This window comes from Agelaius tricolor, unplaced genomic scaffold, assembly GCF_023055355.1.
Source record: "Agelaius tricolor isolate 1412-34295 unplaced genomic scaffold, bAgeTri1.0.p SCAF_9, whole genome shotgun sequence".
NCBI lineage: Eukaryota > Metazoa > Chordata > Aves > Passeriformes > Icteridae > Agelaius > Agelaius tricolor.
The window spans coordinates 32,273,813-32,297,372 of NW_027269269.1; the positions used below are offsets into that span (position 1 = coordinate 32,273,813).

The 23,560-nt window shown below is 37.9% G+C and overlaps 1 protein-coding gene across 1 annotated transcript; it reads right to left on the reverse strand.

Moving 5' to 3' along the window:
* Window positions 1-3,587: 3,587 nt before the first annotated feature.
* ZPLD1 (zona pellucida like domain containing 1) lies at window positions 3,588-23,191 on the reverse strand. The gene is made up of 10 exons (XM_071433902.1): window positions 23,086-23,191; window positions 17,707-17,927; window positions 15,218-15,399; window positions 14,517-14,589; window positions 11,659-11,756; window positions 11,112-11,192; window positions 10,132-10,303; window positions 8,698-8,806; window positions 5,682-5,711; window positions 3,588-3,763 (listed from the first exon to the last, which is right to left on the reverse strand). The coding sequence occupies exons 1-10, from the start codon at window positions 23,189-23,191 to the stop codon at window positions 3,588-3,590; spliced, it is 1,248 nt and encodes a 415-aa protein (XP_071290003.1).
* Window positions 23,192-23,560: the final 369 nt, after the last annotated feature.

Consider the following 23,560-nt stretch of genomic DNA (forward strand, 5'->3'; position numbering starts at 1 on the left):
AATTAATAAGAGAAAAATTAATAAAACATTTCAAAAGAGACATTATGGCAAAGAGCCATGACAGTACTGCAACCACAGGTCCAGTCTGTGCAGAGCTATTCTCTGATGTCTCTTCCACGTCCATCCTACCTGCTTCTTCCTGAAAGGCATGGTGGAAGGTCCAAGTGGCATTGAAATAAAACCTGGGAGTAACCTGAGGAAGGACCAATTTGCAACAATTGGAACATTTCCTAGTTTACCACAACACTCCTACCTATGTCTCCTCCAGATGACAAGGTGAGTAGTTCAATCAGGGCAAGTCTGCTTCTTCTGGCACCTTTGTGGAGCCTAAGAGATATTGAGAGTAAGAAATACTGCCTGCTGAATGAAGCAGGAAACATGATTTACTTCCAGCTTCCTCGGCCAAGGCCCGTTTCTCAAACATCAAGTGAATTTATCTCAAGCACTAGTATACATAGCTCCAGTTGGATATGCCATTTATCTCTCCCAAGGGGGAAGCCTGCAAGTGTTTTCACCATTCTATATGTTTATTAAATTCTACTAGATTTAGAACTGAGCTTAAAATTTCAGTTTCTTTTTGGTCTACTCCACAATCTGGGTCACAGACCTGAGAATATTTCAGTACACTGTGATTACCTGCAGAAACTTGACCTCTGTGCCAAAAAAGCATTAAAAAAACCACACATAACAGGCACCCCTAAAAGAATTGCTTACGTTATCAGAGCCACTATTCTTGTAGCAATTCTGTTTCACTTAACACCTGCAAAATTCCCATTTTGTATTGGGCCAGAGCTCCTTCACACAAGGTACAAAGTGTCATCTTAGTTTCAGTACTTCATTTAAAACTTTTATTTTCATTCCATTCCCCATTCCCTCTCAACTGACATCCTGCCTTTCAAAAAGTAGGGTGTAACCTTCATGCATATCCACTCAACTTCTGCCTCTTACCTGAAACTTGTGAGGTCACAAATTATGGATTCCACTTATTCCTTAACACCTGTATATTTCTTTCAAACAAACCAGGATGGGGATGTTTTTATGAATTCAGTCAGTCTTCACATTCCCAGAAATATTTTGCCAGCCTGGCTCAAGTTTTCAGCTCCCCTACAACTCATAAATCATTCCCATGTCAGATCTGTAAATGGATAAGCCTTGGTTAAGGCATCATTTTCCACCTGTGGCTCTCCATGTTTCTTTACCAAGGAGGAACATATATTTATCTCTTTTAATGAATGATTAAGACAAATAAATTCACAATCCATAGCAAGCTCAGTAATGACTCCTACAGATGGCTGTTGGAACTCTGTCACTAATTCAGCTAGAGGGAGATCACCCTTTGGTACCAGCAATTTACACATGAGGAAAAATTACACAGATCTCTTACCTGGTTCTTCACAAAAACAAAACACTCCAGAAATTAAAAAAAAATAACATTCTGCATATTACATTATTGAGTGGCAACTCCATTTTTGTAATAGGTTACCTGAGCCTCAAAAAATGTGGTCAACAAGACTTGGTTAATTACTATGAAATACATTTCCTTATAGAAAAGCAACAAACTGTCTTCCAGAAACACAGAGAAATCAAATAGTATGATACCATATCAGCAATTTTTTTTGCTTCCAACACCTCTCACTTTCTTTTTCTGTGGTCTTAGCTAAACTGTATGGGATTTGTGTTAGAAAAAGGGTCTCTCCCTCTCTCTAGCAGACACAGCCTGACATTTTTTAACAGCCAGTAAGTTAAAATGGGCATATTCACATTAGTAACCATTTTAAAAAGCATTGACAAGATCAATTAACTGCTGAAACAACTTTCTAAGGATGATAATGGCTATCTCCATCACTGGAAACTTTCAGCTAAAGCTGAAAGCAACTAAAGCAGCTAAAGCTGCTCCTTACTAAGTAGTAATTACATTAATGGGATTTTGTGGTGGTCTTTATTAGTAAATTAAAATAGATTATCTGAATTTATTTATCCCCAGGCTAGAATATAAATCTTCAGAGTTTACCACACTCCTTTAAAGGTCAGTAAATCTATAATTATATTAATTTATCCTGTATATTGAAAGCTCTTACCAAACCAACTTAAAAAAGCAGGTGCAGTTTTCCTCTTTGTAGAATGAGGTCCCTGGAAGCATGTACAAAAGGACGGGGGAAGGAAAACAGTTCAGACAAAGCATCCACTCTGAAACATTAATTTTATTAAACAATCGTGTTTTACATGTCATCAGACCTAACCCCTGAAGTGCAAAAATGTTTCTGAGGTATTAAGACTGGAGGAAAACAGGCACAGTATTGGTTGTTAGGGATACTGCCCTACAGCACAGTGGAATTTGCAAACAACAGGCCTTTATACAGCATTTGCAGGGTCAGAGAAAACTGAGAACAAGACTGTATTTGTCTTTAGCCTTGAGAGCCAAAAAGCCCTGATCATTAGCCAGTTCTGACACAGACACAGTTAACACAGGATGATGATAAATATCAATGAGGTGTTTCTGGGCCAATATGTACAGTACACGAAAAATGAAATTTAACTGCTGTATGTGTGACCAAAATCCCAACTGTCTATCCAGTCCAGCTTAATATGTTGTGTCTATGGTGGCCTCTCTAGTACCAGCATTTTTGTCTACTCTACACAGCTAAGCCACTGCCTTGTGCTCCTGTTTGAGGGCACCTGCCCCTCACATTTACTTCAGGTAAGTCAGATGTTCATCAGACTAACTAGAGGCAAAAGTACAGTACTGCTTGTAGCCTGTTATCCTTCTAGCTGCCCTCTTCCCCTCATCCATGCAGTGGACAAGTCTAACTCATGCAGAAAATCTGCTAAAGAAATCAGCACTGGTTGATGACTGTTCATGTGGAAATGAAAGTTTTATCTGAGAACTCAAAATCTCACGGGGCAAAACTTGCCCTTAACAATTAGTATATTACTGAGAGCTTTACTCAGTTGCCAAATTGTGCTCCAAAAATAATTTTCTGTGAGGAAAGTTTGGGTGATACTTGATAAATGATACCCCCACAAGCCAATGGAAGATATATATAAGAAAACACTTCCAAATTACAAATAAGTAAAAGTCACTTGTTCCAAACCTCTCTTCAGTTATTTTTAGCCAAGACAGCTGAAAACAAATTCCTCCTGAGACACACTTGTATTTGTGAAAAATGTAATAACAAAAAAGAAGTTATCCTTATCTTACTAGGTGTTCATGAACTTAGGAACTTTCCTGAATACATCAGCCTTTGTATTAAAGTGGCATACTTGGAAAGGTTCTCATCTGCAGCCTCTTCGGCTTTTAGACCTTACTGAGCAGATGAAGACGTCAGCTCTATTGTGAGCACATTCATGGGCAAATGTCATGCAGTCTGATCGCAAACACAATTGAGATTCTCAACATTTTCTAGGCTTGTTACCAACATCACTCTGCTTACCTACAAAACATCATCTAGCAAATCTACAAATACAGAATAGCTGGAACAGAAGCTGGATACCACTGGAGTGTTGCCTTAATATTACTTTTTAATGGAATCATACTTCACAGACGAGAAAGGCAACCCCAAACAAAAAGTGCAAACAAATCATCACTTTCAGTTGAAAACTGGGTTTCGGATGCCACTCAGGACTGAACTGTTGGGCCAGTTTCTGTGCAGAAGGGTTAGAGAACACACAAAAAAGAAAATGCTTGAAATTCCTAGGACGACAATGCCTGAAATCAGCGCACTGGTGACCGTGTTCATCTGGAAAGGAGGTCCGTTTGGGTGAGCTGCAAGGAGAAGAAAAATTCTCAGGTGACACCTGGTTTTATCTCTCATGAGTGCCAAACACTTCTGCCATCCCCTTCCAACACCCAATATACTGTATAATTGCAAGGAAGGAACTAAAACTAGCTGTACCTCAGAATGTGCACCTGTCTACTTGGATAAAGCTTATCTAAGTATATTTTGAAAACAGTTATTAATTCTTTCAATATAAATCATGTTGGGGGATAAAGACATGTGCCTTTTGAGGCATTATCCCTCATCTTCCAGTGACCAACCTTGACCTGTGCTACTCAAGGCAAGACTATCATTATCCAAGGACTTATCCAAGAACTTATCCAAGAACTATCAATGTAGAAGTATAAGGATTTGTGGCCTAATCAAGTTAATGAAAAGATTTCTTCCCCACTGTCATTGTCTACATTTCAATTCAAAGTCTATATAAATCAGCAGACATGTCTGGCACTGGATATTGGACATTCTGGAAGCTTGTTGCACACCTTCAGAAAGGGCTTCTTAAGATGTTTATCAATTCTCAGATAGGAAAGGTGACATATTGAGTACTTATTGCAGATCAGCAAGCTGCTCATGGACCAGTTCTGAGATAATGGGCCACATACACCCACAGCTGGTACTGTGTTTTCCAGCAGGAGGGGGAAAAAAAGCATTTGAGCACCCATGAGAATTTGCCATTACCAGTGGTGGAGAGTGAGGTGAAATGACAACATAGTCTTCATGTGAGAAACCAGACTGCTCCTCCCAGAAGCAGCCCCCTGCTCTCAACACCATTAATCCCACTCTTCTCACCCAAGCTGAAAGGAAATCAGCACTGTTGATCTGGTCACCCTCCCCTTCCCAACACTGTGCTGCTTTCTGGCTGCTACAGCAGTAACCTCACCCCACTCTACCTCTGTGCTCTCCACAGAGACACCAACAGGCAAAGGAAAGGCTTTTGCTCTGGGATGGGAGGATGCTTCTTTTGTTGGATGGGAAGGAAACGTAGCAGCCATCAACACAGCAAACTGTGTGCAGCAAATAAAGAATTGCTTTTTACCATTTTAATTATATCCATGGGTAGGAGCACACCAGGGAACAATCAATTACAGGGAGAACTCTCCATGACAGACAAGAACAGCAACTGATTTTACATGTTCTGACTTGAGTAGAGAAATGAACAAATAGCATCAGAGTTCAGAGGACAGAATGGATTCTTTGTTCCACTCAGTCCTGTTAGGAAGAAATACAAGGTGGAATGGCCCAATGTACCACCTGATGATCCTTTCTTAGCCATCAGCCACTCCTTGTTGCCAGCAGAAAATAGTAACAGGCTGACACAAGTGTTCCAAGTGCCCAAAGGAAAAGCACCCTGAAACTTAAAGAGCTGAACCCCCCTGCAGCCTATTTCCTTCACTGCCCTAGCAGGGCACAAGTTCCATCCAAGTTTTTCCACAGTCTCTTTGTGAGGTTAAATGCTAGGAGAACAGGAGCTGAAGCTCTGACCTTCTGGTTTTGAGATGTGAACCAAGCTAGACTGCACCATAACAACAATTTTCCTATTTTACTCCTGTGTGGCATGGGAAAATTTTACAGTTTAAGTCTGGTTTTGCATCATTTCTCTGGTGGCTGTAATGTACCCTTCACCCTCAAATGCTGTAGCATCAGATCTTCATTTCAATTTCATCACAGGAATTAAAATTTCAATGTAGATGGTGTTGGGTGCACAAATTAAACTGAGAATTCCATACTCACCAATCACTTTCTTTTCAGAGCATGTTGGTATTGACTCATTTAAACAACAAAAATAAATAAAAATTTTAAAAAGGAAAAAAGTCCCAGTGCATAGATATTAATCAAAATGGTTCATCCTCAGTTCTGCTTCCCTCATAAACCCCCTTATGTTTCTTGAAATTCTGATTAACTTACCAAGCTGTGAATTGTTGGTTGGCATCTCATCTATATTAAAAAAAAAAAAAAAGGATGTGTTATATTTTTAAAATATCTATGCCCACCTCCTCCCTCTTGCAACACAAAAGCCAGTAGTTGTAGCTTTATTTTAAAAATACATCAGGTCAGCTTTCCACATTGACTAGCAGCTTTTAGCATCTCTGTTAAAATATGGACAATAACATTAATTACATGTCATTGCTTCATTTTTAATACCAGGAGATATTAAAATATTAATTTAAATTTTTAAATTTAAATTGTGGAAAAACAAACCAATGCCACCCTAAATCAAGAATCTCTTAATTGAAAAGGTGGCCAGTCCTGCTGTCTCCCTCAGTAACAACAGAAGCATAAGCACAATGTTATATGTAAGCCCCTTCACTTAATCATATTATAAAATAGCTCTATAGGAAAAACCTTGAGTTTTACAAGAAAAAATATGTCAGCGACCATAAATTATTACAAAAAAGTTCTTTTTGCCATGCTCATTTTCCTCTTGGCAGTTACATAGTGGCTTTATATTCAGGCTAACATTTGTATTTTGTCTTCAGTTTTTACTTACCAGTGTCCATTTCAGAATTTCAATTCTTGTCACTGTTTTGGGGGCTTTTTGTGCAATCTGTGAGCACAGTTCACATATACATTTGTTTTGAGCAGCTGTCTCCCAAGCTTAAGTGAGATATCCATCAAAAGCTACATAATTTTAACTTCACAAGTAGGTCCCTGCTTTGTCTCCATACAGAGACTAAAGCATTTTCTTCTGTGTACGCCTCCTGTAATGACTTATTTTGGATTAACAAAAAGGAATAACATTTCCCTGAAAAGAGCCAAATGTTAGAAATATGAGCTCAGAAACACTCAGGAGAAGGACCATCACTCTTTTGCAGCAGCACTCTTCTGTTCCTACCAAGGCAGCTGCATCAGCAGCCCCACTGCTAGAGCAGCTGGTGACAGTCACAGGGGGACCCAGCTACCTTGAGGAGCCCCTGCAGGTGCTGATGTGCCCCGGCCAGCCCTGGGACAGCTGCAGCTCCACCCTAAATGAGGGAAGGGCACATCTCTGCAGTCCCACTCCTGGCATATGGACTGTGGTGAGCCAGGTGCAGCAGGTTTGATGGGCTCTGGACAAATGTATCTGTGTTAAAGCTAGACCAGAGCTAGCCTTGAAAATAGTGTAGGCACTTCCATGCACCCTCACATCAGTGCAAGCCAGCGCTACACCCTGGTATTCCTCATCCAAAATTCACCTAAATTCGAAAAAATTATCCAAAATTTTCCAAATTTATCCAAAATTATTCATCATCCAGATAGTTTTGGTCAAGTCCTCACATGACCTTCCCCCTTTTAGTTTGTTAAAACAGTTTCATCAACCTCCTGGTTCTTACGAGTTTATTTTCACAAAGGGAATTGACAGCAGGACTAATTCCCTGTTTCTGATCCAGAAGATAAAGGGAAATGCAAGGGAGATTGAGGGACTTGCCCAATGCCAATCATTAAACTTGTGTCAGAATTTAGAATTGAATCCCATTTTTTTTCAAGTACTTCCCATTAAACCATCCTTCTGTCAGCATGAGCGGAATGCTCCAAAAGCACACTATGAAGATGGAGAAATCAAAAAAGCTTTATCCACCCACCTTTAGAATATGTTTAAAAATTATTTTCCTTTCTCAGCCTTATTCATGATTTTATTTAAACAACCTCAACAGTTGTCATGAAATTATAAAATTGTTTATACTTTCTTTGGCACCATTAAGCATCCATCAGATCCCTTTTCTTGAAGCTATGCAATATTTAAAGATAATTGATCAGTATCCTTTTATTTTAATTTTTGAATTGTAAAAATAGCATCCACAGCATTTGAATCATGAGCTATATTACCTACCAGGGGCTGCTTGTATAAGAAGCTGTATCTAGTTTCCATTCCTTGCCTAAGGCAGCATTACTCCAGCACGCTTGTTTGGCTGAGCAAATCCATCACTCATTTCCCTTATGTACTCATGTATGCAACTTTGAAGCTAGTTCTTCTCACTTTTCTTGGCTAATCAGATGGCAGCAACTCAAATGGGACCATGTATAACGAAAAAAATCACTCATTTTCATTGCAGATATGCTGCTCATAACAGAGCCTGTTTGCTCTAGAAATGGTCTCTTGTGAGGTGGCTCCCCATTCTGGAGGGTCAGTTGCTCTCTTTGTGTACAGGTACAACTACTTGGTATTTAAAGAAGGATTTTATTCTCAAGTTTTAAATTAGATTTCCTAGAGCAGGTTCAGTCCTACTCTCAGCATCCTAAACCTAAGACTGCTAAAATCAATTGCTTAACTGCAACTACTTATAAATATTTGCAATTTGTAAAACTTAAACAGCAGTCATATAAATTTTCTTCAGAGACTGCAGGTTACATTTAGAGCTGCCTTTTATTTTTTTCCTAAAACAATTGGCAATAAAAATGAAAATGATGGAATTTCACCCTCAATTAAAACTTGATTTTGTCCCACTGTTTAAAATTTACAATGGTTTTGTCCCATTTCTTTCTTACAGCTGAATCTAAGAATAGTGTGCATTAATTTTAAGCAACATGTAGATAAAAACCCAGAGGGAAGCTGGAAGAAATGGTGAATAGAAAGTGACAGTGAATATTCATTATCCATCCAAATTAAATTGCAACACTGAACACAATGCCTTAAATTCTATTATCTCCAGTGAAATCTGACAAAAAAAAGTCAACCCACTGAGTCTGGACTTTTATAATAGCCTTATATGCGTAACAGTATCCTACGGTGATTTTATTGGAGGAAGAAGCATGTGAGAGCCAAACAAAAATAGTAGCTCAAAATTTCTACCAAACAAAGTAGTCAAAAATGTCGTAAAAAATATTCAGTAGTAGTAAAAAAATACTCAGCAAAAAGTGACTGCAAATTTTCATTAAACTGCAAAACATTTGCCCAGGTTTATGAAATTCCTGCAGTCCATAGAGAAAGATTGCTTATTCCTACCACTCCTTGTAATGATGGGGCCAGCAGAGATTACAGCATTGCCCGATGTGCTCTGAGGGCGCCAAGTTGTCCTTCCACCAGTGTCTCTTCTTTCTCTGTTACTGCAGATCTGAGTGGTCAATCAAAACAATCACAGACTCAGAGTGGAACAGAACTGTGGCCTTTTTGTGCTTCCTGATGTAATATGAATTCTTTGGTAAGGAATACTACAACTTTGATTTTATTTCTTAGTATGCATTAAATCACTTTGCAATAAAAACATCTGCAATATTGCCTAGGAGTGCATCTTATAAATTCCTGGCTTCCCATTTTATTTTGCCTCACTTTGTTTACAAAGCTACATTACTGTTGTGTACAAGATCCATCTTATAGTATATTAAATTTTCAGTAGTTAATTTCCCAAAGCTATGTTTACAGACAGTTTTCCCCAACAAATCTGTTTTGCTTGACAATCCCTATTTTAGCAAGCTTCTTGAGTGAGAGTTTGCACATCTTCCATGGAGTTCTAAATAGCAATGACACACTAAAACAATCCTCAGCACTCTCATCTGGAATGCGCCTTTAACATTTGTAACCTACCATCTACCTTAATCTATGGTACTCAAGTGTGCTCCAAACAGGAGCATTTCCTTAGTTTCAGCTCCTTGTAAAAGAACTTCAAAAACCTCAGAATATAAAATGAATGCAAAATGAACTTTGTAAATGTGTAACATAAAAATATAAAATAGCATACAAAATTTCAGGAGTATACTGAACTGTCCGCACTTTAAAATTCTAAATGGGAAGTCATTCAGTAGGAAACAATGCAGTGTTCTGAAGAGAGCACAGAACTTTGTGTTTATATGTTTATTTAAATATTTCCATTTCCAAAATTTATTTGTTGTTCCTGATACTCCTAAAATTAGTTAATTTTAAATAGACATAACATCACGAACTTCAGTGCAAGAGTAGTTTTCAGATGATAGAGGAGATGATATACTCTAAGGGGCATGATTTTTTTTCACTGTGAGAAACTTCCACAAATTTTCCTTGTCAGTATAACACTACTTTCTACAGCTTTAACTTTTCCATAAACTATATTCTAAGATATTTCTCTTCATCACTGTGATGATGGATATCTTACTACTATACTAAGAACATCAACCAGAAAGCCATCTCAAAGTTGTTACTTTTAAAATTAAGGACCACAAGGCAAAGAGGTAATTTCTCATATACTCAATAACCTGTGTTTTGCAGGTCTAGTATTATTTTATCTCCAGATGACAGTATTCATTTCCATATTCTTCATCAGTAGTTTCACATTCCTTCAGACACAAAAAACATTCTCACTTCAGCCTCTACAAGTCACTTTCATTCTGTGCCATCCAAACTTCCACAACATTTGTATGCAGAACTCCAGGATGCCTATTTTATACCCAGATAATTACAACTTACTGGCACAAGAAAGGGACAGTCATCTGCTCTGCATAACTTCGTCACACAGTGAAGGAAGACCGTGGACATCTTCTGGTTCTTGTGCTTCACAAAGCGAAACACCTCAAAGGAAAACCGGCCCATTTGACTCTTGCCGTTTTCAATTATGGTTGTCTGCGGGTCCTTGTCACAGCTAGTTTTGGTAGAGAAGAGTGAAACTGGGATGAGCAGCTCTGTTAGTATTTTGAAGCTCTTAGCTAGGAATATGATAGCTTAAGCAGCAAGATCAACGCTTTAGTTCCTTGGAAATGAAAATATCTGCAGATATAATCTGCCTGCACCATTAGGCTGCAGGTTCCTCTGCTGAAACACATTTCTACAAAACCACTGTTTTGTTTTGCAGCACCAGAGCTATAACCATTTAATTCCAGTGCTCAAAGAAACTTGAAACCTGAAGCAAGAACCAGGTATGCTAATCAGTATAGACAGGCAACTCCAAATGAAGACAGTACTTCTCCATTAGGTGTCATGGATAAAATTTAATTTAAGACATTGCCAGGATATTTTTCAAAGTTCCAATTCAAATAAATGTTATTACTGCGAGTAGAAGTAGGAGCATCTATTTATATTTAATCATTTGCTTAACTACTTTCCTGGACTGAAGTCTGTGATGTTTTATATCATTGTAATTCACCACATTCACCTTTGGTAAAATAAAGGCCAGTTTTGCCATTCACTTTAAGCATTTATGTTATCTCTGGTAGAAGTACTTTGGATATATGCTTTTCTGTCTTCATAGTTCTTATGACTTGGCACTTGCTTCTATGTTTATGTTCACCCAAAAAGAAGCTCAGACATGTTATCTATAAGCCTAGCCCTTGGTCCTATCTACTAACAATGCTTAAACTTTCCAGGCAGTTTAAGACACTACTATTGAAAAAGTTTATAATTATTTTTTTAAAGAAGGACCAACAAAATTCTGGGTTTGCAAGAGGCCCTACCTGAAGAAAAGGTCATATCGAAGATCATCACTAGGATTGCCAGATGGTGTGGTGTAACAGTAGTCCATCAAAACATTCCACCTGCACAGGGAGTAAAGGGATAGATGAGGGGAGCTGGCACAACATAGCAGCAGAACTTTATAAATCAAATAATTTGGTTTCATGTAAGTCAACCACCACACCAACACACACTGCACACCTCCTCTCAGAAATCATGGCCACAAAGAACTAGAAATCAAGACCAACCCACTTTTAAAAGCCCTGGATTTTCTCGTTTGGTCCAAGAGAGGCCTATTCTTAAAAACAACAACAAAAAAGCAATATAGGATTTAAAGTCTAATTCAGGAAAACTTTCATAACAAGACCTGCAGCAAAATATGCATTCACTGCCAAGGACCTGACACCCTCCAGCTGAGAGCAGTGATTATTGAACACCAACCATTATTTTGAAATACAAAAAGCAATGAGGAAAGTACATGATTCTAAATCAGATAAGTAACAAGAGCTAAAAAGCAAGCATGATAAGAAATAACACCCTCTATGGTACCTGCCATCAAGGTTGGTTGCTCTTACAGCTGCATATATTTTGGTTTTCAAAGGTAAACCTGTGCTTGGAATAAGGAGTTGCTGGCTGTAGGTTGAATCCTGTAAAACAAACATTGCCTCAATTGTAACAGAAATTCCACTTTAACAACCCATCTGCATCCAGACTGAGCTCTCAGCAATTTTTCTGACCCTTCTGTGTAGAATGATTGCTACTTAGTTCTCTGGAGGGAAGAAGCAATGCCAGAGAAATTGCCTACAAGTTTGTCTGTAAAGACTGGCTCTGCCCCATGCAACAATTTGGGAGAATATATGATTTAATAAGGTGGTTGGCTCAGTGATTAAGGAAAACATATCATTCATTGCAACTTCAGTAAGTCTCCCAGAGCTTACAGGCACACAGAGAAGCTACTCCAGTTTTCTAATAAAGGAGATGTATGGGGTTGTCACACTGTGCTCTTTCCCAGGAAAGGTTGCTAAGGTTATTTGAATTAGTGGAGTTAGCAATATTATCCATGAGATGTTATATCTTTCAAACTATAGTCTGTGAGAACAAAGACATTCTGCTATGCCAAAGTGTAGTTTCTGTCGAAGTGGCTTATTGAAAATCACAAGTAACAAACATTTTCATTTAAATTGTAGTATTTCAAAAGAACTGTTTCAAGAAAGCTGTATTCAACACAAAAGTTGGGAATTCCCCATATACTACTACTTAAATATAGCTGTTTTACTGGGGCTTTTTGTTCAAAATCTCAACCATTAACATCACTTCACACTTTACCAACAAAGCAATGAAAGAGATCTGCGCAACAGAGATTAACTGAGAATATCAAAATGCACTACCTGGTAAAGTCACCATTGTCAAATACAGTGCTACTACAGATAGCACAGTGACTCAGCATGTTGAGACCTCTTGTCAAAGTTCCAAACACTCAATATATATGAAAAAAACTGGTAGATAAGATTTCATCCAGGTTCATTGTGGCAAGTGAGACCATGGCAAGCAGCAAATGACAGCAACAAGAGGGTTTGCACCAGAGACCAAGTGATTTTTTTTTCAAATGCCAAAATTAACAGCATGCCCAATATCTAATCTATGCAATATCAGAGACCTTCAGGTAGGCTTAATAATAATCAGATTAATTATACATTTCTATAACAGTTCTGCCACATTTTGCAACTGATTAAAAAGTGCAAGACCTTCACTATTACACTCCATAGTTGCTCTTTATTCTTTAAGAGTAGTTTTTATTCATTTAGAGAGATGTTTGCAAGGGTGGACATGAGCCTTGAGGCCCAAAACAAGGACTACTAACAGGGATCAAGCGAGCTCACAAGACAGCAGGTGTCCAGAGGCACTCCCAAGAAGGAAAGATGCAGGCAGTGCAGGCAGTGCACAAGCTGTCCATGTATTTACCCAGCCCTGGGGAGTGAAGCAGAAGGGCATATCCACCACTGGAATCTGCCAGCCTTAGCAGTATTATTCATTGACAGTGCTACTCATTAGGGCGAGTCATGTGGCTGCTACCACCACTGGTGACGGTCAACTTGTAAACTTATACAGGGGTGGGCAGGATGAAAGCACATTTTGGCTTTTGGAGATCTCTCCAGGAAATAATGTGCTCAATATGAGCATCAATAGCATTTATTCCTGGCTGTTTGCTGAACCAGGCCCTTAAAGGCAGTCAACATGCAGTGGTCAATGCTTGGTTTGACTGAGAAATTTGCCTTCTTCATTCTGCCCCATCTTTTTTGATCACAGGTTTATTTAAAAATGAGAGAACTATAATCATCATTTTAACAGATTATAGGTTGTTATTTGGAGCTTTGCTCTTTCAAACAAACATGATTTTTTAGAGAATGCCATTGAAAAATGTCCTGTTGCAATATTTATAGCTCATTATGTTCAAAGCATAAAGCATTGACTTTTAAATCAGTTGCATGAATTATAACTCAGCAACACGATGGCATGAATAATAATGCAAAAAAAATCGGATTCATAATTTACAAAAAATGATGCTTGATAGATTGAAAAATTGATATTTAAATCAGGTATTTAAAATGTATGAGTAAAAATTTTAATCAACACAAAAATATAATTTCAGGGATTAATGTTAAATAGAGGTCCTTGCATTTTTCATGTTTCAGTGACACCAACCCATTTACATGGTAAAAGCTTTTACAATAATGCATATTCAAATTATCTAAAACATAAGGAAGAACCATTGGATGAAAACTGTCATAATTATTAACCCTTTAAATCTTTAAAGTCCACACCTTAAGGCAGCATATACATCAGGATATAGATTTGGAACTGATGCATCCTTCACAACAACCATAGATGACTGAAACACTCTGATGAGGCTTGAACATAAAAATACCACAGCCAAAGTGCTACAGTTCATTGCTATGGGAATAGGTCTGGAATAATTTTATAGAATTCTACAGAGTACTCTCTGTTTAGGCACAAAGCACCTATAGACACACAGAGAAACATAATAAATGCAAACAAAATATGCACTCTGCAGTATGATTGTTATGGCTACAATTGATGGGTCACATGGCACTACCAGCTGGAAGGCAGAGCTGTAAATTGAGGAACTGTATAAATACAGGACAAAAAGACTGTGTCTGTCCTCAAAGACCAGCCATATAAACACAAGACAGCAGGTACATGCAAACAAAAAGGAAGAAGGAATTCAGAGAAGAAAGATGCCTGGAAGAAAGTCTTGGCTCATGGGGGGAGTGGGAAGAAAACAGCAAATTATGAAGAGGAATCTATACTTTCATCTGCTAAAACAGTTTGTAACCATATAGTGCAGAGATTCATTCAGTCCAGGTCATACTGTGTTTTGTACTCACATTGTAAAGCAACAAATTCAAAGTGCTGATAAATGTACCATTGTTCTCTCTTACAGAAATAGCAGCGGATGACCTACAACAGACCCAGAAACCAAAAAACCATCATGAAGAAAGATACCTTATTTTTGTTTTTGCATACTTCAGTAGGCTTTATCATTAAAAAACTCAATGAGTCATATCACAAGGAGTTAATTTATGCATTTGGGTTATAAACTTCAGAAACAGGAATTTATAGTGGAAATACTGACAGTCTTAACTATGCAGAAAATAATGGATGGTACTGGAAACACGAATCAGAAAAATAATTAGCAGAGAGGCAAAATGACAAAAAGGAACTCACTTGACATGATGTACAAAGTTTACTCATGGAAATATTTTCTCTTGCATTGTATATTTACAAGTTTCTATTTCATGAAGAATTTTTTTTTCTGCTATAATTTTTGAGAAGAAAACCTGAATTTTAAGGGAAGTTTTACATTATCTAAGGGTCTCTTCATAACAGCAGGTCTTCATAAATTATATTATCTCATATAATGACACCACAGAATTTTCTTTTTCCTTGCAATACTTCTTCTTTTGGTGCTTTTTCCTTTCCCTTTATTCTAAACAGCCAAAATTGCTACAATGCTGTTTATGGCCTGCACATATACATGCTCACACAACCATGGGGATGAAACACATAGAAATGAAAAAGCACTTACGAAGCAAGCTGGGTATTGTTAACCAAGTACTCCAGTGGGTAGCTACAGCTAAATTTGTACAGAAGCCCAGGCAAATAGCTGATAATCGTTGGTGGGTCTGGTGTATCAATATAGCCTGAAACATTACCTATCTGTACCACTGAGGTATTTCCATAAGCATTGCTACCTCGAGCTGAGGATACCTATTGAGGAAGAGAGAAAATTACTATTAGCTGAAGTTAACTGTAGAGCAAAAGAACTTAAGGACACTGATGGTTTAGTCCATAATTTACCCTGAAATATCTTCACTAAAACATTAAAAAATTATTTAGTTTAATAACATCTTCACTGTGTTCTGTCTTTCACCTCCCTGGAATCCTGCATAGAAATGTCACAAGCTGTATCCCTGTTCTTAGAAGAGACTTGAGCAACATTTGAAAAGAATTATGGATCTTAGAAGCATATTTTTTGGTAGGTACTTTTTTCTCTATATTCCCAATTAATTTATGCAACTTATTGGGAAAAACTAAAGCAACTTTTCTAGTACTGTTGAAAAGTATTACCTTACAATGAGCTTCTATATCCAATAAAAAGGCCAACACACAAGCAATTTTGTCCACAGAAACAATATTCTCTCACTGTTGTGCTTCAGTTTGGACATCAAAAATAAGGTACTTTTATAAGCAGATACAATCCAAATAGTTGAACTTTGAGCGTGGCTGTCTTTATATTATATATTTCTAAATCTTACATATAAACTATAAACTGTCAGAAATTACAGAGCTCAAAAGTAATACAAAATTAATGTCAATGCAACCTGAATTGCATCCACGTGCTATTCTGTGTTGCTCAGCTCACAGAGTGTGAAGAGCCTGCAAGAACACACAGTCCTCAGGAAAACTGAGGGACACTTCCCTGCTGGTATCAGCCCAGCCCCACTCCATCTGTAGCTACTGATCTGAATAAGGGGGCTGTGTGAAAACAACTGAGAACAGCACAAATTCCTTTCTCAGTAGGCACAGACACAACGGGGCAAATTAACATGGCACTGGATTTCTACTGCAGCCTTTCTTTTGTACAACTGTATTAGCAAAACAGATGTTCTCAGTAGCTTTAAAACACATGGTTTCTTAAAAAACTATTTCATTATGGAAGAATCATCCTTAGGTGCACATGAGTCGTAGCATTTTGCAGTAAGTAGCACAGGATGCACAGCAGGAATTTTGATTTCTTTGTCCATCAAAAACACACCTAAAAGACAGAAGCAGGCATGCATTTTGCCCATAGCGTACTTAATTTTTTTAATGGCACAAAAACGTTGAAAATAGAATTTTCCAGGATCTGAGTTTTTGCCTAAACAGTACAGGCTAAATTAGTACAGTCAACCAAAGCTTTTTTAACTTCCTCACCACCCTACTCCCATAAAGTAAAAAGCTGAGCCTGCTGTGTTACAGAAAGACATGGGTTTTACACAAGTTCTGCCTGAACTGTTGTCTTTCCTTTACTTTTATTGAAAATTAGCTTGAAGGTCTTCGCTGTGAAACACTGCCAAGAAATGCAGGGGATTGTAAAACTCCAGTGTGGGGAACATGATAAGAAATGCTCCCTGCTCCATTTTTGTCTTCACTTGGGGGCACAGCATGAATAAACAGAGAGGATGGAGGAATGTTTTTTATTATATTTTTAGCAGCTGCTTTGTCTTTGTATTCAGTGCAGCCTGATGGGGGACTTCATGGGAAGCTCCAATTATTTGGACTTATCAGACCAGGGGGTCTTTTTGTTTTGTATTTTAAACATCAATCTCTTACGATTATGATCAAATAGCAAGTTCGGAGGCTTTACAAGGTGACCAGCTACACAGGAACAGGCAGAAGTTGCTTCCTGGAAAATTCCTCTACTGCAAGTCAGAGGTGCTACAGCTGGAAAAGAGAGTCTTGAATTGGCTGAACTGGGTTTTGTTGAAAGTTTAAGTCCTAAATCTTAAAATAAGATTTTACCCTAAGTCACAGAGCGTATCAAACATTTCAGCAAAATTATTTGTAACAAAACAGGGGGTTTGTTATAAAAATTGACAGGGAGCAAGTACAAATAAGATTTTGGAGATAATAAAAGACTTGAAAATAATACATTTTTAAACTTTATTTTTAAGTGATTCATATGTACATTGATATCACTCAATGTGATACACATGAACTATTAAACTCTCCACTTCTTCAAAATCTAAGGCATGATCAGCAAGACTTTTAGAAAGACCTTGGAACAATCTCATTCTTCCACTGAAAAAATACTTAAAAATAATTACACTTTCTAATCAGAGGACAAATGTGTGTCCTACCATATTTTCTCAATAGTAAATAAATAGATTATAAATTACCAGCTTCCTCTGGTTTGTTTCCAACTGGACAAGACAAAGTAAATATTATCTATGAAAGATACAATGCTGTCAAGGGCATTCACTTGATCCTATGTATACATAACCATGCTATAATTTCACTTTGATTTGGTCTTACCACTAAAGTGTTTCCACAAGATTCCAAAGTACTCAGATTGATGATGAAAATAACCACTGCTGGAAAGGTGTTATTATTGATGAAGCCCCTGCAGTGGGCATCCCCATGTTTCCCATTCAGTGCCAGATCTGTCTCAGAATAACCAGAAAAAAGAACTGTGCAAAAATTTATCTTCATAGTAATTGTCTGTACTCCACAGAAAACATTGATATCTCTCTCAGCTGCAACAAAAACACAGGGAAAGACATTGTAAGAAGATTTGAAGTAATCATTATACAACTATTATAGCAGTTAGTCTAGTGTTGTGACTTCCAATCAAATAATTTTTTAGATTTCAGTTTCAGGAAAATATTAGAGTATAAAGGTAGGAATTTCATTAGTCTGAAGAACAGATTTGACTCTACCATTTTGCTGAAGCAAAAACCAAAAGTTAATATAGTAACATAGCGTAAACAAGCAAGAAATATATTAATCCCGCAGCAAATCTTTTAGTAGCACATTTGTAAAATGAAACACTGCAATAAAGTAGAAAACAGCAAGTGTTTAAATATTTGGAGTCTGATTAAGCAGCCCCCTCTGGAACAGAAATTCCCAGCAATTTTGAGAAATAGAGAAGGCCAAGCTCTGCCCCCCAGCCCACTCTGGCATGAAAACTGGCTACATTTTTCTGAGTTGTCTGGAGTCCACTTTGTATGAGATCACAGTCTCAGGCTGTGCAGACTTTGAAGTACAATCACAGCATATCAGAGTAATTTATTATGATCTCTCTAAAGTTGGTTTTCCCTGGATTTTGGCTTTGGGGTTTTTTTTAAGAACCATCAACTTGAGCTTTAATGAAAAATCAGTTGGCTCTTGAAAGACTACGATCAATACCACAAAGCATCTTGCAATCTTTCATTCTGTGCATTATGACAACACAAAAGACCTAGAAAGAAGCAGCTGTTAAAACTGATCAATTTTTGAAAAGCAAAAAAAGTGTCTTTGACCAAAAGGCCAATTTGACCTTTTATTCAAAAGCTTTGAAGATTTCTATGTTCTGAATGGAAAAGCATCAGGTTCAGATACAGGCACAAGCAACAGACTGTTTTGCTTTAGAGCTCTAACATTGCTCTTCTTTAAGGTCTTCTTTGCCCATAGATGGCTGGGGGGGCTGTTCTGGCGTTTCCCCCCAGTGCTTTACAAAAATACATACTGCATTGTATTAAACACAGACATTACTCTTTTATAGAAGTAATTTATTACATCTGTTTAAAGATTAAGGGCTATTAAAAATTGTAGAACAACTTCAGTCAATACTGTACCATTAAGCCTGCTAAAATGAATTGTTTCACTTCGTAGTCACAGCAGAGAGGAAATGAAATTTCCATTACAATGAACTAGTTCTTCCCCCATGGTACAGGAGCACAAGTAGTTTAATTTAGACAGCTTTAATGGTGGCTTTCAAGCCAAAACAATCAAGTGCAGAAAATAACAGGCCAAACTTAGTCCTGAGCTAATGCCATGATAAATGTTACTCACTGGGTGTAAATCTGGGCAGAAAGGTACTGGAGGCGAGAGAGGAGTTGAAGTGATTTGGCATGAAATTCTCCTGGTTTGTACCCAATCATAATCCCACTAATGTAACGCACAAAGATCAGGAAGCAGCATGCCTTCGTTTTCTCTGCAGGAGGACTATTACCATCCATTTAATGAGTGTACCAAGGTAGAGAGGCCAGCACAAAACAGGGAATGGCAAAGTGTGCATTTATGCTTCCTTGGACTGATGCACAAACAGATCATAACGAATTACAGGATGTAACAAAGTAGCTCAGGTAATTTCATAACTACTTTAAGCCTTTTCAGAAAGCAGAATAATAACTTCACCAATTAACTTATCATTACTGCTTGCAAAATTATCATTTGACACTATGGGAGATGAGACTTATCGTACAAAACCAACTTTCGCGTGATACAGGAGGAGGATAAACAACCTTTCCAGACTTAAACTTTTCTGCCCGCTATTTCATGAGGAAGTATTGCTGCCAAATTAGTCCATTCTGGAAATAAAACATTTTTCATGCAGAAATTTATCTGAACCCAGTCCCAAACAGATCTAATGCCCTCTTAGATGCTAAATATCTAGCACATTTCTTGACAATTTGGGAGGGTAAATATTATTCCTATATAAGTTAAAAGAAACAAACCAACAAAAACTATTTGCATTCCTGCATTAAAAGCCTCTGGTTTTCTGAGTCAGAGGAGTGATGGCTTGATGGTTATGGCACCCAGCTGGTGAAGCCTTAACTGTAAGGGCTCAGAGCTTCCATACAGGCAAATTTGGTTTCTTTCTGACTCAAGTCACACAAGCTATCTACAGCCAGAAGTGCTCATGGATGTCTCTCAAGCAAGAGAGTAAAGCCCAAGAGGTACACAGATCCTACAGAAACAGAGACCATCTTGAATTATGGGCAGACTCATGGGGGCAAATGCTGGGAGCTTCACCGCCCACTTCTGCTCTGTTACCCCTCCACACATTGGCAACTCACCCCAGGGCAGGCAGCAAAAAAACCCTCAGAGGAGAAGAGTTTCCACAGAACACTATTGATAAAAGTCATTCCATCAGAAGAGGAATGAAAAGACCTCTGTAATTCAAAACCAGTTTCTCCTCATGAACCTCCTCTTTGATCAAATCCCTGCTTTGATATTGAATTAAAATGCATAATGTATGTGAAAAAGCTGCAACATTTCCTCAGTCCCTACAAAGTTCTCAACATGAACTCAAGACAAGACCCCCTAAATCAAAACTGCATGTCCCAACTGGAGACAGACTAATATGGCTCTATGCCCCAGAAGCCTTCTAAAAGCTATACTTCACTGCAATGCAGAACTAAAGTTTTTCCCTATGTAAGCTTTCTAAATGATGGCAAGATCTAACCTAAATATGTATTCTCTAGAACAAATCTAGCTTTGGTACAAAAAAATCACTGCATTTTCAGTCTACCAAAAATGGGGCTATTTTTCCTTCATTCCTGATGACTATTGCATACCTGCACTCTAAAATAAACCTGCAAACTGCAGAAACAAAAGTTCTGTTTGATTGTCATCCTATTTATGCAGCACTATTCCTATGCAAGAAGTCACCTAAGCAATGAATGATAAAAGCACAAACAAATGAAAAATGGATGAGCTCCATGGTTCCTCTAGGAAGGCTTCATTTGTCCTCTTTGTTGAAGACAACTCCTGTTTCTTATCAACATTTAAAGAAAAAGAGGAGACAACTGCAACACCCAATGGCTTCTCCAGTATACGCACGTCATGCTTGGAATTCCAGCTGACAGCAATAAAGACTCCTTGTGTGGAACAAATAAGGAACAGGAAGAAAAATCTACCCACAACAAGGCTCTGTGAGTACTATCTCAACCTGGAAGATACTGGTTTTAAAATGTTCTCCTTTTTGACCTCTCCTGAGCCAGGTGCTGGGGAAGCCAGCACAGGAAGAGTGAGCCCCTTCTCCCTGCAGAGGCTCTCTCCATCTTCAGCAGCCTCACAGCTCCAATAGCCCCAGCCCATTACATAGCAAACCCTTCTGCATATTGAAAATAACGCCTGTCAAATTGGGGCAAAAGGGGTTCCTGGCTTTTAACTCCATCTCAGATGCACAACTAACAAACAGAATTATTTTTCTTTCTTAGCTCTCAATATCAACAGTAAGACTGTTGATTAAATCCCGGCCTTTGAATCTTTTATGACAAAGAAGAAAAAGGAGGACTCTGCTCTCAGCACTTATGGCCAGTTAGGGGTGATTAGAATTTACTTTAAGAAAAACCTGTTTGCCTGTAACCTAAACAGATTTTCTCCCAAGTCAATGAGATTTGGCAGACATGGAATCTGATATGACTCATTTTTATGAGGCAGAACTGCAAGAGGCCCCTAAGTATCCTCAATAAGAGACGAATTCAATTCGCAGGTATCGCATTGCAAACAAACATTGGCACAGAGCAGGTGCAAAAAATGACCAGAGAAAAATTTTAAAACACAGAAAGAGGAACATAAACTTCCCTCTATCTGTTGCAAACATCTCAAGAAGTCTGAAACTGGGACCAGATAAACTACAATTACATAAGAAACTCAAAAGGTAATTCCAAAGCAGGTGGGAAAATTCACTCACACTTCAGAGGCAAACCTGAAAAAATTGATGCTAAGTGGAATATATATATTATGAATAGAATAGGAATATATACATTAAAAAGTAGTTTGCAAAATACTCAGCTAAATTGTGATTTTCTTGGAAATGGAGACAATGTACTTAATCTTCTTTGCATGTCTTATTTCACTGTTCTTCACATTCATATTGATTAAGTGGAAAAGAATCAAACCTACTGTTGGTCCTTATGCCAACAAAACACCTAGCAGTGTGATAGTAACATGGGAATCAATAAACCGACTTTCTGCCTTCTGCTGACTTAAATTTAATAAAAGAGCTGACCCCTCCTGGAAAAAAAAAAATCAAAACTTTTATTATTCAGAAAGCAACAACAGGAGAGGTATTACAGTGTAATACTACACTGAGTGTTCATTACTGAACTATTCAAGTCAATCGCTATCTCAGAAAAACAAGATATGAGAGAGACAGTATTCACAGGCTTCTTTTATTATTATTATTCTGCCCATGATACAACTGAAGCAGGAAGGATCAGCAATGTAATAGAAACTAAAGGAGCCTTTGCCTTAGTAAACCTTGATACCATGCCACCAAGCCTGACATTTCATTTCTATTTCTCATTGCATTAACAGCTCTGAGCATCCAATGTCCCCAGAATGACTTCATTCCCATTTTCTTAGAGGAAAGAAAATACATCATCTATAGACACAACTTATTGCTTCACATGTCCCTAAGCAAGGGCTTAATGTTGAAGTGAGGCACTAAAATTTTGCCATCAAGGTAATTTTGCTTAAAATAGATACCTATTTCTTTATTTTATTAAAAGGATATAATTATATTCTCTTACCCAGGAAAAGAAAATTTTAAAACCCAAACATGAAAGAAAACCCAGTTAGAAGTGTGAGAGTGTTAAATCTATAGAGAACATTTACAACAATATGAGCTCTGGTGAATGTCTTGGACAGTTTAGAGCACTGGCAAAAGCAGGTCAAGCCCCACTGGTGTGAGGGGAATTGTTTGCCTTGCTACCAGGCTCAATTTGACCCATTGTGCAATTAAGAAGGAAGTAAAGTGCAGCATTAGGCAAGTTCATTGTCACAAAAACAGTTAACACTCACTTAATGTGGAGTCCTACCCCCAGGCCTTAGACAGATTTAAAGCTCCGTATTTAAAAATAAGCACTGCTTTGAACCAAGACAATAAAGAAGCCATTAGAAAAAAGTCTATTAAATACTTACCAGGAAACCTGCTATGGAGGTTAGCATCACAGTTGTATCCATTGAACTGAGCAGTCACTGGGAGCACTTTAATCGTCAGCAGGAGCAGCAACCATACCTGTTCCATTGCAAAACCTAGCAAAACATGGAGTGGTTATTATACACATCTGTTCATTGCATTAAAGATGCTCACTGCAAACATTCTACTGCTGGGAGGCGATGATCTCCAGCAAAGGAAATTCTGGAGGTTCAAGATCTTTTAATAAAACCTGGTTCATATCTATTTGCCAAACATTTATTCTTTGCAGCACAAATGCAATTAAATTGAGCTTCCACAAAGAGCTGGTACAGACACTTGCATCTACTTGAATTGTATCTGGCAATCAAAACACATGAATTTCAAGTGTTCTCAGTAATGATTCCTTTTGCAAGGAAAGCTCCAAGGTGTAATACCTGTGGTATTTACCACAACCAAAAAAAAAAATCCCAACTTCTT